Genomic DNA, 18016 nt, shown 5'->3' with positions numbered 1-18016 from the left:
TTCAAACTAGGTCCCCTCTCAGATTATTACAGTCTCTCCCAATATGTCTGGCTATAGAGAATCTGTCACCTCTCTTTATAATAACAGTAAAACAGAGAAGAACGGATGGTTGTATATAATATACTGAGACAATACTGCAGTCCAGCATTTGTGGCTGTAATCTCACCACTATTTCGCAAGTAATATTCTATACAGCGAGGTGTAAAGTAGGACTCTTGTAGGTTAAGACATCATTTAAAAGTTGGAGAAAAGCTAAAACAATACTTTTAGCATAAAAAGAACATGCACATAATGAAGTGGTATTATATTCTTTTGCTCTTATCTTATTTGAAGTAACTGCAGACTGTCAGACAATGGCTCATTTGTGTGACGCTTGGGAAATAGCACAGACGTCCTCTGACAATGTTAGAATTGCACAAGACTGTAAAGCAGCACTTATACTAATGAGTGACGCTGCAGCTTTTACATAGCCGACACAATGCAGGTTATAGTCTGAACGATGGAAATCCAGCTAAGGGACACGTTATGAATTCCTTATGCATTGATGTCAATAAGCCTTCAGACATGGCAGAGTTTTGTGTCCTTGAATCTACATGTTTGGATTATTTATGTATTAGTTTTATTTAGAGACAAAAATAATTCCACCTATTTAAAGCGGCAATACAAAACATGCACAGGTTTTGTATGGGCTCTAACCTCCCCTTTAAATCCAGCGGCTGAATCCTTTAAAGATGTCGCACCTCAACTTCATATGTGGGATGAAGTGAAGAGAAAGTACCAGAGGGTGCAGGAAAGGCATTGAGCAGGTTCCCCTATATTCCTCCTTCCCCCTGAGTAGAGTATTATAGGGTTTGCTCCCCATTACCCCTGCAGTTCTCAGGATAAAGCCTGACAAAGTTATAAAGATTGTCCCGTTGTAGAAACAGCTGCATCCAGTTGGACCTAAAGCCCACTAGAGTGCAAATTGATGAGTAACTAGACCTGTCGTCTTCACACTTGTCTATTTGACTGTGTGCATTTTGCAATTCACTTGTCATTAGTTACAGAGTAGTTGGGGCTATCTTTCCACTTTCCTCTTCATTTGTAAACCATTCCACATGCATAATGGAAATACTGATAATAAGGGAAGCTGCAAAGACAGATTGAATGGATGGATAACAATAAAGTATTATATTTAGGACAAATGACTAGCAAGATGTACACAATGCTGTCAGTGGGCTGTTCTGAGAAAGTTCAGCTCATAGTGATAGTTTATTACAGTACTGCCACAGATCTCGGACAGCAACATATTTGAATTATAAATGCTAGTTCTCTACAATTCAATGTAAACAATGCAGCGTAACTTGATTTACCATACACTGAAAGCTGCCGTACACTAGAACGATATAGTTTCAAGCAGCCAACTAGTTGGCTGGTTGGAATGATAATCAGCCAGTGTGTGGGAGCAAACGTTAATCATTCATTTGCTCCCACATGCCGAAAAACTGAAAAAATGGTTATTCCAATTCGTTGGCATGTTTGCTTTTTCCCAACTAATCGTTCTACAGTAGGGGGAACTTTCCCTCCAACTGACCGATAAGGCAGTATCCGCCTACTATTGTCACAATTGGGCTCTTGCTATGCCGGGCACTGACCAGGACCTCTGTTGGCTCTGACTTCTGACACCCACCAGGTCCCCGCTCCATCCTGCAGGCACAAGGGACCTCAGCAGACCCAAGCAAGCTCCATTCGGCCTGCGTGTCTCTCGCTGGTGCTCTCCCCCTTGCCATGGATCAGTGTGTGCAGTCAGGACTCTGGTGTGTGACAGTAGTGTGGGGCAGCTGCAGGGGAAGGGTATCAGGCAGGTACATTAGCCCACTGTAAGGGTGGACTGAGCAGCGAGGGAAGGCGCTCTCCTCTCCTTACCGATAAAGGGTGTTGGGGGGTTATTGTTGCTTCCTGGTATTTATAATTATAATTTGACAACGTGAAAACAACTTGACACACAGCTTACTGAGATCTAGGATTAAACTGAATTACTAATACAGAGACTGACATATTATAGATATTTGATGTAATACCTGTATTACAATGACCACAATATCTTGCCACCCTGAACTATCCCATTTGGATACATCATTTGATACAGTATTGTTTCTACACCAAGTAAACAGCAGCACCCCCCTTCCCCAGAACAGCAGCACAGTCTATCCTGCCCGCACCCTTTGCACCCCTTCCTTGCATGCCATCTATATTTGCCAACTTAGACTGGTTAGTGAAAAACATTACCCTTCCTTTTATAGCAGGTTCATATGGCCAAGGCTTCACATGGATAACTGTCCCATAAGTCAGAATTTTCTCTAAATATTGTTGAATTTGTCAATAAACCTTTTAATACATTCCTGCCTATAAACCTCTAAGATTCACCTGCCTAGAACCTCTAAGACAAAACCTGCCTGTAGCTTCTAAAACCACAAGATGTCGCTATTTTGATTATACCATTAATGAAATACTGAGACAGTTGAATAGCGGTCCAAAGCGCTAAAGATTATTATTCAGGTAAAAGTACAGATGTTACAACGCTATGATCTAATAATGAGCGCAAATAAATTGTACAAACATTAGGTCATAAGGTACAGTTAAAATACATGAAACGGTTATTAAAGATCAAAATACAATGAGCAATATGAGACAGAGAGAAAGAGAGACACATTAAAATACAATGAGAGAGATATCAATGTCTAGTGGGAGCACATGTTCAAGATGGCTGGTGATGGTGTGTGTGTGTGTTTGTGTGTGAGGGGGGGGGGTTTAGGAATGCTTCCTGCCCTATTGTCCAAACCGCATGGTCTACAAACAAACTCCATTATGAAGCTACCTCATTGAAATCTCCCATAATGCCATAGTTAATTAAATATGCAAGCTGGATATCATATGCCAACACATCAGGCAAACACTGTACCATTTAATATTCCAACATGTACAACACAAGCTGATTCCAATATACAACACTACCATCCTACAACAGACCTCATCCAGTAGTCACTAGACCGTGGGGAGGGGGAAGGGCCGAAGCACATGTTTTTCCTTTGTTTGCAAGCCTCATGATCCCTAGGCAAACTTCACCCTGCACCAAGCTGCAACTCCGCAAATCATACATCCATCAATGACCACAACCACAACAAAGACAATATACCTATCTGACACACACAACACCACAACTGGGCAGAATCACAATTTCCCTTGTTCACCCCACATGGAGGCAAGCCATCTCCAACAAACCGCAGACAACATACCCATCTGACCCACACAACACCACACGGCAACCACCCACGACCATTCAAAGCTGCCATCAATTCAACCTCCACGATACAACACTGACACCACCCTATGATCACATTCATGAGTATACAGCACACACCAAGCCCAACTCTCCCAAGCAGAGATACCGTTCAAGCACATGGGAATGCCCCAACACAGAGCACACCAGAGGATCTCAATCAACTAGCATCAATCATCCACAAATATCACGACAACTCCACAATCAATCCCTTTCCTGCATGCTGACAACAGACCACTGTACCCTACAGTGCAGATGAAAAGCACAGACCAGACAACACATCATCCACTGCATGCCAACACAGACCCATGAATATCCTTAGAAAACTACAAACCACACACCATGCTAAGCTAATAACAGATTAACACCAAACATAGCCACAGACACCCAAATAGACTAAATATTGCACATTTTATACTTAGCTATAACCCAGAGGAACTGAGACCCATTTTTCCGTTGTCTTGTGAGGGAGCGAACCTCTCTCTTCCTTCCAAAATCTGCAAGTGTGTCTGCTAAGCTGTGTGTTCTCAGAATGTGCATGCTATGTTCCCGTCCCCTTTTACCTGTGAGGTCATCAGAAAGGGAGTATCCTTTTGGTTACCTGAAACTACTGTTAATTAGGTTCTACTCCCAGTTAGCTAGCTCTATTGATTAGACTGGAATAACCAGTCCTTTGGACAAAAATGTAAACAGGCCTACACCATGTTATTGTCTTTTGGTAAAGGTTAGAAATCTGTTACAGGGCATTTATTGGACAATTCCAAATGGATACAAAAGGTCTCCAACCTCCTTTTGTATCCCCCACATGCAAATCTAAGCTGCTATGGAAAACAACATTTCAAATAGATATTCTCTCTAACATTCATATTTCATAGCCGCATGTTCTGATCTTCATATTGATGTCACCGGAACGCTGTGGAAACAGAGTAGATCAGTACGGCTCCACACACAGTCCAATTGTCATTTACTAAGCCATAGTTACAGAAAACATTCATTTCTTTATATACTGACATTGCGTTTAAATGATCCTTTTTGCGTTACGGGACCATTGCTTTTAAATGTATGTATGCGGGGAAAACACCACTGAATTGCGTTGTGCGTCTGAGGGTCGGTGGGGCACTCAGCGAGCAGCACTAAGCTGGAAGGGCATCTATGTGTGTGTGGCCATGCCAGTATGATTTTGGGAAGGATCACTACTGTATTCTGTTTAACATTGTGTGTATGAGTTGCAGGGAATTTTGCTACTTTTCAAATATAAGTCTGTGTGATATTATAAAGTCCACGCATGATGGGCCACATGTACACACACATATATATATATATATATATATATATATTTATATATATATATACACACACACACAAGTACACATGTATTTTTCTGATGTTTTTAAACTGCAATTGCAAAATGTGTTTATACAGTGAATTTAATTCTCATACAGGAAGGAGGCTTCCAGCTGTGCTGTCGGAGCCTCCCTGTTTAGTCTGCCTGTTTTGGGTTGAAGATGGGCTTTGTATAGGGTTCCAAATGCTAATAAGTTAGTGTTTTTGTTAAACACTGTCTGCCTGTGTTTGAGGAAGGCTGACTATGTACCTTTTGTTTACAAAATAGTGCTGTGAGATTTTATTTCTAAGATGGAGTCTTGGCCCTTTACAAGACAGCATTGCGCAGATTCCAATTGCAAACAGATTCTGTCTTCGCCAATTATCCGGTTTTGACAATATAGAGGACTGACGTAATGGATATTTCCCTCTGTTGGCAGGTGTCTATGATGACAAGTCTTTTATTCTTCACAACACATAACAATTTTTACTGCAGATAGATTTACTATTATTCAAAGGTTAAATATATAATTACAGCAGCGTTGTGCAGAAACTGGACATGTCTTGTGTACGCTACAAGTATAATGCACTTTCCTCTTTGCTTTAAACAGTGAATGTGAGAAACATAGATTTTTATATGAGATGATACACAAGCAGTGTATTGTACACTTAAGTGCCAAAAGTCCTGGGATAGATGCCTAGTAGAAGCAACTTGACATGGCATCAATTCCACAAGTGGACAGAAGACCTTTGTAGAGATGTTGAGCCATGCCATCTGGATAGCTTCCCACAGCTCCCTGATATTTGTAGGTGCAGGATCTTGGCTGTGAATGGCCACACCATTCGTTGGAACTCTTTAGTATGCTACTCTGGACAACTTGGGACCAATGACACGGTGCATTATCTCGATGGAATATTCCATTGTTGTGGGGATACATGAAGTCCATGAAGGGCTACAAATGGTCATCAGGCAATGCAACATATCGGTTACCAGTCAATGACATGTTCAGACGGACCAGTGGACCCAACCCATGCCACGTGAACACATCCCATACCATCATAGAACCACCACCAGCCTTCATAGTGCCTTGTTGACAACTGGGGTCCATGGTCTCATGGAGTCTGCACCACAGCCGAACCTTACCATCAGCCCGAAACTACTGGAACCATGACTCATCAAATTATGCCACATGTTGCCAGTCTTTCAGCGCCCAATTAGCAACTTCACAAGCCTAAGTGAGGCGCTGTGTCCGGTGTTGTAGTGATAACAGGGGCACTCAGGTGGGTTTTCAGCTCCCATATCCCATGGAGGCTAAAATCATTAAGCACCCATTTTTGGCTATTGCGCTATCCACGGTGGGTGGTAAAGCCTTCCATGAGATATTCCCGGTACACACGTGACACCATAGATCGAGGAATGATGAATGTCTGCACAACTTCGGAAGTGGAATATCTCATCCGTCGGGCACCCACTATCATGCCCTGCTCGAACTCCGATAATTCACGTCGCCTTGCCATGAGCAGCCTAGCCAGTGTACAAACTGACTCACGAGATGTCAGATTACAACTAATGCAGGTCTGGGCTTATCCAATACATCACGTGTCATTGTAGCCGGAGAGCTGATTGTGTGTATGGTTATAATAATACGGTGTACCTGTATTATTTTGGCATGTTTTTACTAATTATCTATCTATACTGAATATCTATCTTATTGACAGACACTACGATAGTAAGTGGCAGCAGTGTGTAAATAGAAGTTAGTATACATGGCAGATTGGCTTAACCAGGGAATTGGTTTATTACCCAGGTAGAAACAGGTAACAGGATAACACAGGGTTAATAGAAAGTACAGGTTGACAGGATTGTCCAGTTGCAGTCAGGAGCATCAGGGTTATACTGGGTATTGTAGTGCGCCTAGTTCACACACTATGGTCTGATATACAGCGGTAGCAGCAGGGTTTATATACAGTTACTATGCGGTGGTGGCACAGTGGATTAATGGGTCTCATTGGGCTCTTCGTTGGCGGAGATACTCAGGAGTGCGTTCGTTACAGAGGACGTATGGACAGAGGAAAGATGCGACAGGAAGCAGCGCATGTGCAGAAGCACCAGCTCAGAGGTCGCGCCTCCGTGACTAATGTGCTTCGGTAAACAGAGGCAGCGCCTGTATCTATCGATCTATCTATAAATCTGTCCCATACCTCCTTTAATAATCGTCTCTCCAGGAGAAGTCCAGAGACAAGATGCAGGTAGCTGATGGGGATGGGGCCTGACTATTTGCATCAATAGGCCCCACCCTCTTTTGGCAAAATGCTGTGAATCAGGATGGGGCAAAATGACGCGATTATCAGAAACATGTCATATTGGCCCCGCCCCTACCAAACAGAGGCACAATTACAGGTATTATTCTCTCCATCCTGCCCACTTGGTCGGGATGTGGGAGGAGAACCCACTGTTTTGGGAGCCTGGGGGACTACCCTGAAGTATCATCAATTTATCTACCTGTCAATCAATCATATCTCTGTCTCTGTCTCTGTCTCTCTCTCTCTCTCTCTCTCTCTCTCTCTCATAGTGCACTGTAGCCTATAATGCATTGGAATTCATATTTGACCTTCATTTAACATTGTTGAGTTGTTTGAGGTGAAGCTTATGTCACTGTCACATTTGTGTTGATTCTAAAACAGGAAATAATTATATTCATAAGAGTCAGCTTTTAAAAGTATTTGGGTGTACTCTTGTTAACCCCCATCAAATGACTGAGAAGTGGCATGCATAGACAGGCTTAGTGGCAGCACAAATATTAGGGGTGCACAGCACCAACAACACAGAGCTGGTGCTTATGATTTAGGTTGATGCAGAAATACCTCTTATAGAACTGTGTAATAAGCCTTTTATATGCTGTTCTTGTGTTTTGCCTTCACTAATTGTCCCGTATTGAGTTCTCTGTTATGTGGTGCTGCATCGCGATAGAATATGGTCCTCCAACATCACCAATTTTCTTGTGTACCTCTGTGGAGTGAAAGGGAAAGCTGTTGATGTTGATGGTTGTGAGGTGCAGCCGTTCCGACTGTGAGTCGTATTCAATTTGAGCGGACCCGCAATACTTTTCCTCCTCCTGGATTTTTCGCCTACATCGTGTGTTTTGTAGGCGGAAAAGTATCGCACGCGTGTCCGCGTATCCCGGTATTCAATTTGAAAGTATGCAAGAACGGGACTCGGCGAAACTTGAACAGGCGGAAAGTACTGTCAGATTTGGGGAAATCAACCTGACACCCCTCAAATTATGCTCTGACATGGGGGTTAGCTATGGTTACCCCCTATTTGGCTTGCTGAAGGTATTTGGTGTTTTTAAACAGGCTCAAGAGCTGCTAAATAGCGTTTTTGTATAAGTGGTGCAGAATAGTATTCAGGAGTATTTTTTGCAGAAAATAACTTATCCCAGCAAATTTGGGGTACTTGAAAATGGGGGTCAGCATATTTTAAAGTTGCTAAAGTAAAGTAAAAAAATTCATGAAAAATCCACCTTTTTTGGGGTATGTTTTTTTTAAATCTTTGACACAGTTTACCTTTGGGGGACTGTCTGAAGGCTACAGGGGGGTTCCCGCAATGTTGCACCTCAAAACCCCAGTTCTAGGCGAAACTTTTCCGCCTATTACATTGCATTGACTTTCCACCTAGGCGAAAAGTCTTCCAAATTGAATACGGCGGAAAGTCAAAACAGGCGAAAATGACGCCATCAGCGAAAAAGTATCGCGGAAACGGACTTTTCGCCTCAAATTGAATACTGGCCTGTTCTGGTAGCACTTTGCGGCCACAATCACTAATTGAACTGCTTCCATTTTGCCATCGTACATTGTAATGTGGAATACTTTTAAACTGAGCGATGTTTCAGGTGAGTGTTACCTGCCGATTACTTATGGAAAGAGATAGACCAAGTGAGGCCCATAAGTGTCACCTGTCAATGACAAACCCCAAAGGTACTATTTGTTTAAGAACAAAAGTGAAATTTCTAGTGAGAGTTGGGGATTCCCTAGAATAAAAACACCATGAAAACCAATAGGAGCTGCAATTCATCATTCCCCAAGCCAGAATCAGTCATCTGGGCATTATATTTACAGCCGGCTCTGCGGAAGTCAGATACTCTGCTGATTTTGTGAGGGGGGTGTTGTCTGTTCTGGTAAAACATCTGTGTGTTCAGAACTTCCTGTTCCTCTATATTACTCACAGAGGGAGGGGGGCTGGAGAAACAAAACAGGGGACAGGCACACAGGGCTGACCACTGTGAGAACCAGCTACATGGAAATGGAGCACAAGCAGCAGGCTGTAAAGAAACTGTAAGTTGGTCTGCATCACTTTGCTGTAGGGAAAGGAAGCATCTCTTCTACTTAATGTATGAAGTCCTATTGTCATTGCACAGATACTGAGCTTGTGAAGCTTTTGTTCTTCACTGAGTATGCCACATCTTTCTCAGAGATCCCAAAGATGAATTATAGCCAATATGTACTGTTTCTATATTTGTTGTATCAGTAATATTAGGATTATATTGCTAATGAGGGCTGGACGTGAAGCTACACTACACTGCATGTACTATCATTTCTGAGGTGCTTTCTATATAGATGACATTAAATAAATAGGTTTGCTGTCTACATGATTTGCAAGTCTGATACCTAAATTCAACAGCCAAACCCGAATTTCATTCTAATTTTCAGTTAAAAAAAAAGCAAAACTTAGATTGATGTTTGAAAATGAAGTTTCCCTGTAATTTTCTTACCATTTTATAATTTAAATTTGTTTTCATTGTATCAGGAAGTGAATGAGGTTTTCAAATGATTTCCTGCACAGAGCTTTATTATATAGTTAGACTTGTTTGCTTAAATTAAGAATTGTGTATGAATATATATATATATATATATATATATATTTAACATACAAACACACACACAGCAGCTGCTGAAGGGTGCGTGGCAGAGTGTATCCGTAAAGTGAACACAACGATTGAGGTGGTGCGACAGATGCTCAATTGGGTTCAAGTCCGGGGAATTAGAGGGCCAGGGAAGTACTTGGAAGTCTTGGTCGTGTTCGTCCAGCCACTGTTCTAGCCGTGTGACATGTCGCATTGTATTGCTGGAAGATCCTATCCGCCTCAGGGAAGACAATCAGCATGTATGGGTGTACGTGCTCTGAACATCGGTTGAGTGTACCTTCCACACGGATGAGTGGGCCCAGAGAATGCCATGAAAACGTTCCCCAGACCATAATGCTGCCACCACCGCCTTGTGTTCTTCCAGCAATGGTTGCAGGGTGTTTGTTCTTCGTTCGTATGTGTGCAGATGGCCTATAGCACACCTTGTATACCCACCAAGCCAGTGCACGCACGTGATGTACTTCATGGGCTAGGCGCTGCCGACGTCAAATGTAGGAGGTGGTCGTATACTCATAATAATGTGACTCGACTGTGTGTATGTGTATATATATATATATAAATATATATATATATTTTTATATATTTATTATTAATTCGCCCCCCACATTCAGGGCCTCATTCAGAGGCGGTCGTAGGATGCAAGCGGTCATTCTGAAACAGGGCGTCAGCTTGCATCCTGAACGGCCGCCTCCATGTCGGTCGTTAGGCTGTGGGTTAACACCCACAGCTCTGACGACCGCTAAGGGTGATGGTTGCGATGGTCAAGACTATCGCGACCATCGTGGCCTACGACGAGACCCTAAGGTAGGGTCTCGTCAACCTTAAGCCCCAGGTAGCTTCCTGCTCTGTTTGTGATGTCAGTGGGGCCGCCCCCAAAATGCAAGCGTTCCGACAGGAACACCTCCGTTTGGCCGGGTACACCCCTGGCCCGCCCAGCAAACGGAGCGAGCTGTCACTCAACATCGACAGCTCGCTCCGTCTGCTACGAGTCCCCTAACGACGGATCACCCGTCGTTAGCCGGGTCTCGCGCATGCGCACAACGGAGCCGGCTCCGTCGTGTGCATGCGCACAGGAGCAACATCGACACGGTTGCGAGCTCGTAGAGCTAACGACCGGGTCTCAATAAGCTCCACAATCTCTTGCCCAATCCTGTTATTTCCAGCTCCACAACATCGATTACATCATTGTGTGTCCATTAAGGCGTTAACATACCTCCAGGTCACTGTGATATAATATATACTTTTAATAAAACCACTTGGTATTTTATAATACCTATATGGAATGGTCATTCTCTTATTTGTAAATAGCTCATTATTGAGTAAGGAGGATTGGCCAACAAGAATACTATAACACTATATTAATGGTTTCAAGTTAGCGCCGGAGAAATAGCCTATTACTACATATAGCCTAGCCTGCATGGCTTCAAATTGGCATTGAAAACCGACATCTCCATAAAGGCATACCAGCCCACTGCCTACTCGTGTAGCCACATACTTTACCTCACCACTTTCCATCCTCCATCTTTACCACTTTTGCTCCCTGGTCTCAGGGCCTGATTCAGACCCGCTCGCGAGCGCTATGCGCTCGCAAGCGGGTCGATGGTGGCCCAGTGCGCATGCGCACGACAGAGCCGGCTCCGTCATGCGCATGTGCGAGACCCGGATAGCGACGGGCAATCCGTTGACCCGGGTCTCGTACCAAAGGGGGCGTGCTGTCGATGTTGAGTGACAGCACGCCCCCTTTGGTGGGCGGGCCGGGGGCGTGGCTGCCCAGACGGAGCCGTTCCCATGGGAACGCCTACCGTCAGGGTCCGGCCCCACTGACATCACTTGTTAGAGCTGAAAGCACTCTAGGGCTTGCGGCAACGAGACCCTACCACAAGGGTCTTGTCGTAAGCGCGATGGTCTTGACCATCGCAACTATCTTCCTGGCCGCTCGCTATAGCTGTGGGTGGTCACCCACAGCTATGCTAGCGGCCAGGAGGCCGCTCTGAAGTACAAGAAGGCCGGTCCTGATTCACAGCGAGCGCTCTGTCAGCTCCACAGTGTCATTCATTTGTCTCCCCCTTCCCGTTACTATGTAAGCTCCTATGAGCAGGGCTCTCCTCCCCCATGTCGCTCACCAGCTATACTCTTCACCACCTCCTTGGGCTCTCTGCCCTGGGACTCCACCCCCTTTTTATCTTGCAGTGGCGCTGAAACTATTAGTTGCACCCAAGCAAACGGGTACACGTTTCAGCTTGCGATGAATATTCCCCCTCACGCCCTTTGCAGCAGTAGCTGGGTTGAGAGTTGTAGTGTTATCTGTTTATTGTATACTGACTGTATACTATATTATACGGTGTTACCATGTACTGTCTTGTTGTTTGCCCTCTGTACGGTGCTGTGGACCTCTTGTGGTGCCCTATTAATAACATTTATTATTATTATTATTATTAATAATAATAATAATAATAATAATAATAATAGGCCTATATATTGTGACAAAAACACCGGGAAGGTTGTCAAGTGGAGGTATATATGTCCTATTTATTAGCAGCCTTGATTGCCAGACCACCTGAGAGAGGCTGAGTCCGTCTCTGTATTCAGTCTCTCACCCATGGGGAACAGGTCAAAGGCCTGTTGAGAGACACTGTAATTATTGAATGTAAGTGCTGTGCTAAAGACTTCTGTTTTGTGAGAGGGACTTTAGGTCCCTTCACTCTGAGAGAGGGAATCATTTTGTTTAGTTAGAGATGGACAGGTCAGGATTTACTTTTATGGGGGGATTTTTTGTGCTGCTTGTAAAACTTGCTGCAGACCCTTGTACCAAGGCAGCCTTACCCTGATTTTGCCACATTTTATGAATCTGTGATAACTTTGACACTATTCTGTTAAGATTTGTGCTTGATTTTTCATTTCATCTTTGCCAATGTCGGTTCCTACAAGTATGCAAACAAGTAATAATAAGCTTTGTGCAGAGTTAATTACCTGCTAGCTATGTAACGCTCTTAACGATCCCGTAGGTCCCTGTTTTATCTGCACAGACCCCTTTTTTCCTCAGGATAAGTGGGAATGGGTTCATATCTCTATTTTACCATATTTGGTGCTAAAAGGAAGTATAGATTAATTTTATGGCCATTGAAAGCTTCTCACATGGATTTCACAGTTTTTACTTTTAAAATCATCAGTGTTCTACTCTCATTTCATAATTCTAACACAGGATGCGTAATAAATAAGAAAGCAGACAAATCTGAAGAAGGCAACTTGAAAAAGTTTACGTCTTATCTTTTACCAGTGGAGGTAACCATTTTGTGGGCTCTTGCCTTTTACCAGAGGAGGTAGTCATTTTGTTTGCTGTGTTCATTTTCAGACAAATAATTCCGTAGAAGCCAGTGGCATGACTGAGCTAAAATTGCTTAAAGCATCAGTGAGGTCAAAAATTCCTAGTAAATCAATAAGTTGAATACTGTATCAGCCCACATAATGGCTGTCTCCACTGTTATTAGGCCACAGATACACTATAACAGGGGGATCAACAAACAAATTCATTTAATGAATAGAAAATCCATATACAAGCTGCGACCAGTTGACTTCACTTCCGCCAAATGGCCACAGATTAATTTTTAAACCACCACTGATTCTTGAGGTATTAGGGATTCCTTATTACCGTCAGTAACCATCTGTTACTGGCTCCGCCCACTGCACAGTGGACGGGTAACAAGCTGCCACCTCCAAACTCCTACCATTGGTGCTTGGAACCGATTGTTTTCACCCAGGCTCCTACCATCGGCAACTGGAACCACCTCTGCTGTGTATGCGTTGACAAGCTGTGGACACACCTCCTGATTGGTGACTGCTGATACCCACTTGAGCTTGGAGACACTGGGCTCAGTCCAGAACAGCTGGAGAACGAAATAGCATTTGGCGCAATTCTGTTATCATAGGATTCAGATGCAGTCATTGTAAAGGCAAGATGTTTATTGCTCAAATAGTCTTCAAAAAGACTCTTCCCCTTGGTATCACAGCATACAGATGTTACAGCAGTTCATTCCTTCTTGATGTCCAAAAAGATACACACAAACCAGGCTCGCAGGCCTTCTTTTATGTTACTCCAATACACATTAACACGGGTAAGTCCGCCCTCTGGTATTACCCAATCAAATTAAGTGCACGTGCCTTGCATGCCCAAGGCATGCTCACCTTTAACATTGTCCCTAATGGACAGTGGGGAGTGGTCACTCCTCTGTGCCTGAGCCCACTTGCAGGGCTCGTCCCCACCCAGGCGCCTGGGATAAAATAATCTTCCTGCCAAAACGCACTTCCTGGAATCAGCTAAGGGTCCACCTCTAGCCTGAATCCAAGCTTCAGAGATGGGCAACCAAGGTCCCCAGGCAGGGTTTCCTGGCCATGGAGGAGAAGCTCCTTGGTGCTCCCTTAAACCACTTATGCAGCCTTTCCTCTATCTTCTCATGCTACTCTCCAGCATGAGGCTGCAGAGGAAGGATTTTCATTTAACTGGGATGGAGGCAGGAGGCTAGCAGCTCACAGGGAGCTCTGGATCCCCCTGTACCTCCATGGACCAAAGCCAAGTGCAAGTTAACTTTAAAATATACATTTAAATGAATACATTGTTTAAATATATTTTACACACTGTACAAATAAACAGTTTGAGCCTGTTCCCGCAGAGCTTCACAGAAATATATATTTTAATACAGCTGGGCTTTGCTACAACAGCCCTGCAGTGCCGGGGCACTGTGAGCCAAGCTTCCAGTCCCCAGCGTAGGGCACACAGCCCTGCTGCCTGGGACCATGCCCTGGCTGCAGCAGTTTTATCTTTTCTACTCCCCCGGAGCAGCACACCGGGGGTTAACATGGGGAGCCGACTAGTCCGGTCCTTCTGTGTGTGGCACTCAGCCTGGCTGCCTTTTAATGCTGGGGCACTGGCAGCTAAGCTCCAGGGCCCCAGCGGTCACACCCCACACAGCCCTGTGCCACTGGAGCTGGCCCGGGCTGTGCTGCGCCTGGCCCTCCTTTTGTGCACTGTGGTACCGGGAGCCGGTGCTCCCAACCCCCAGCGTGCGGCTACTCTGCCCTGCAGTCCGGGACTAGTCTCGACTGCAGCGTCTCCCTGTCGGCCTGTAGTGCTGGGGCACTGGGAGCTCCTCTCCCGGCCCCCAGCGGTAAGCCCGCATACTGTCCTGCATTGCCACAGCCGCTGGAGATGTCTGGGGCTGCAGCACTAGGATACACTTAGATGCATCGGGGGTTAACACACAGTGCTGCCGTGGCCACCAGAAAGGGTCCGGCCGCGGCACATGAAACAGTTTGACTTTAACATTTTAAAACACTCGCCGCCTAGCATAGTAAGAGGTGCTACCATGCCGAGACTTGTAGTACAACTTTTTCAAATATTAAGAAAACTATTTAGGCTAAATATCATGAACATACATTAAAATCTACATACCAAAATCATAAATCATTGTACACTTAGGGGTAAATTTACTAAAGGTCGATTTTAATTGATAATAAATCAGTCTAAATAGACCAACATTGATGTTGTATTTCAGGGGCTAAATTGCACATTTACTGACACTTAAAAATCGTCTGTTAGTAAATGTGTGACTTAGCACCTGAAATGCAACATCAATGTAATTTACCCCTTACTACGTGTTTTAAAAAAAGTGTTGCAGTATTGTTGTATCCATGAGTTATTTCATCTTATTTTCACAGTAGTTCTGTCAATTTAATATAATGTTAATCGTTTACTAAAAAGGAAATATAAACAATTAGAGGTACAGTAAATAAGGAACCAAGGGCCTGTAGTTTTACAAAGTAGAAAGCCATTTAATATGAATTATGTACGTACAATATAACAATAAAAAGTTATAATGTGATTGTCTATACCAGGAAGTGCCCATAGTATTCAAATGGAAACACATTCCTGGGTATATTGGGCTGTCATTGTGCCTCCACAAGCTATTATAAGAGTAGTATCAGTGCAGCTTGGTATTGGCTCTATAAGACTCTGGGCAGAGTAACCAATCAGTTCCTATCATTTTATACGAGGGTTGTTCAAAAAGTAATGCCTAAATGCTCACAACTCAAATTTTATTATAGATACAGATTTGAAAATTTGCAGTAAAATACTTGGAAGTCTTAGTAACAGAATTACTCTACTCAAAAAATTCACCATCTGCCCTCAAACATTTTCTCAACCTTCAACCCAAGCTGTGAATCCACTTTGTAAAAATTCCAGTGGTTGGTGTTTGACCTAGGAACGTATGGCATTTTTAACAACCTCTATGTCTTCAAAATGTTGAGCATGGAGGCAGTATTTGAGAGGGCCAAACAGATGAAAGTCAGAAGGGGCCAAATCAGGACTGTATGGTGGTTTTGGCATTATTGCCCACCCCATTTTGGCAATGGTCGCAGATGTTGCCATCGAAGTGTGAGGTCTGGCATTGTAGTGGTGTAAGATGACATTTGACAGTCAAATTGTTGACCTTTTTTTGCGGATAGCTTCTTAAGTGTAATAATGTATCGATCACTGTTGATTGATTGGTTTTGTTCCAAGTAATCGATGAGAATAACACCTTGGCAATCCCAGAAGAATGTGGCCATGATTTTGATTACGGATCGCTGTGATTTAAACTTTTTTGGCCTAGGTGAACTTGGGTGTTTCCATTGCTTTGATTGGGCCTTTGTTTCTGGATCATTAAGGAATACCCAGGTCTCATCTCCTGTAATGACTTTTTCCAAAAACGTCTCAGGGTTGGCTTCAAATTTGGTCAAAAGGTCATTGTACACTTCCACCCTCTGGGCCTTATGATCCCTTGTTAATTGCTTTGGAACCCATTTAGCATACACTTTACGATATCCCAAATCATTGATTAGTGTTTCTACAGTGCCATGGCTATATTCCAGTTCATCACTGACATCTCTGATGGTCACACAATGGTCTTTCTGAATCATGGCATCGACTTTGTGTCGGTTCTCTGCTGTCACTGCAGTTGATGGTCTGTCACCACGAGGTTTGTCGCACACGGACGATTCTCCCAATTGAAAACGCTTAATCCACCTTCTGACATTGCTATAGTCAATTGTACGCTCTCCATACCCTTTTTTCAGTCTTCTGTGGATTTATGTTGCACTGCAGCCTTCTTTTTCCAGAAATTCAATGATGGCTCTTTGTTTCATCTTGGATTCCATGGTGTTTCTTGGACTACCTAAACAAAACTACATATATAGTTAGACGACATATTAAACTACAAACTGACAAAGTTTCAAATAAATGTTGCATATTATTTCAGATTTATGAGCATTTAGGCATTACTTTCTGGACAACCCTCGTAGAATGTACTAGATGAATGATAGCTAGAATCTAATTAATTTATATAGCCAATTCCTCTACTTATCCTCTTTAGAAGCATACGTGCCTACACTCCCAGAAGTCACGGGAGGCTCCCGATTTTTCGGGGCACCCTCGGAAGTGCAGCCAAATCTCCCGCATCTTGCTCACTTCCAGATGGGGGGGGGATTTAATGGGGAATTTGCGGGTTTGTAGGGAGGGGGTGGAAATAAATGAATTTTTCTGGGAAGGGGCGGGGCCCAATTACGTTAACAGTCCAGCCCTGCCCCCCGAACCGGCCTGCAGCAGCAGCTCTCTGGGCTGCTCCTGAAAAGTATTTATACAAAGTCGATATGCTTTAGAAAGCTTAAACAATCTCCATCAGATCTGTCACTCTGTTGGAGAAAAGCACCATTCTGACACAAGGAAATTCCATCAGTTAATGCTTTGCTGGTGTGTTGGAATATACTGTCTCAGACACTTAGGCCCGTATTCAATTAGCAGCAAAAAGTTTGAGACTTTTCGCCTGTTTGGGGCGCAAATTTGCGGCATGCGTGTCCCCGCGTTTCGCCCTATTCAATAAAAGAACAGGCGCATGCAGAACAGGCAGAAAGTACTGAATAGATTGGGGGAATCAGTCTGTACCTCAAAATAACACTGGAAATCATTACAGTTGTGTACTATTAGCCCTAATAAACGTACTTTGTGTCCTTAAGTTTTGTTAAAAGCTTTCTAGAAGCTTTTTTGTAAAAGTGGTGAAGAATGATATAAAACAGTATTTTGGTTAAAATAAATAGTCCAGTCAAATTTGGGGTACTTGAAAATGGGTGCTAGTATCTTTTTGTGTCTCTAAAGTACACTTTTAAAAAATTTGCAATGCTAATAACACCTGTCCCATCCATACAGCCCCCCAACAAACCTATTTCGCTACTTTTTTTATCCTTGTCCCCCCATTTTTTTCTCTTTTCGTCCCAAAAATGACATGTCTTTTTTGGGGTATGCTGAGGTAATTTTTTTGTTGTTGACCGATTTGTCCTTTGGGGTGTGTCCAAAGGTTCTGAATCAATTCCCCACATTTGCACCCCAAAATAGAGATTTTGCCCTTTTTTCTGCCTGCTA

At 43.5% G+C, this 18016-nt stretch overlaps 1 protein-coding gene across 2 annotated transcripts in view; it reads left to right on the top strand.

Annotated features, from left to right (window-relative positions):
* Positions 1-18016, top strand: part of LIMK1 (LIM domain kinase 1) — a 132543-nt gene that overhangs the window by 37695 nt on the left and 76832 nt on the right. The window contains exon 1 of one of the 2 annotated variants that reach the window (XM_088454120.1): positions 8909-8977. The exons of the other annotated variant lie outside the window; for it this stretch is intronic. Coding sequence (XP_088310246.1) covers positions 8940-8977 — 38 coding nt within the window. The 5' untranslated portion in view covers positions 8909-8939. Of the gene's footprint in view, positions 1-8908; positions 8978-18016 lie in introns of those variants that run through there. 2 annotated transcript variants of the gene reach the window in all.

This window comes from Taudactylus pleione, unplaced genomic scaffold, assembly GCF_031769625.1.
Source record: "Taudactylus pleione unplaced genomic scaffold, aTauple2 ptg000040l, whole genome shotgun sequence".
Taxonomy (NCBI): domain Eukaryota; kingdom Metazoa; phylum Chordata; class Amphibia; order Anura; family Myobatrachidae; genus Taudactylus; species Taudactylus pleione.
This window is presented reverse-complemented; position numbering and strand designations above follow the sequence as displayed.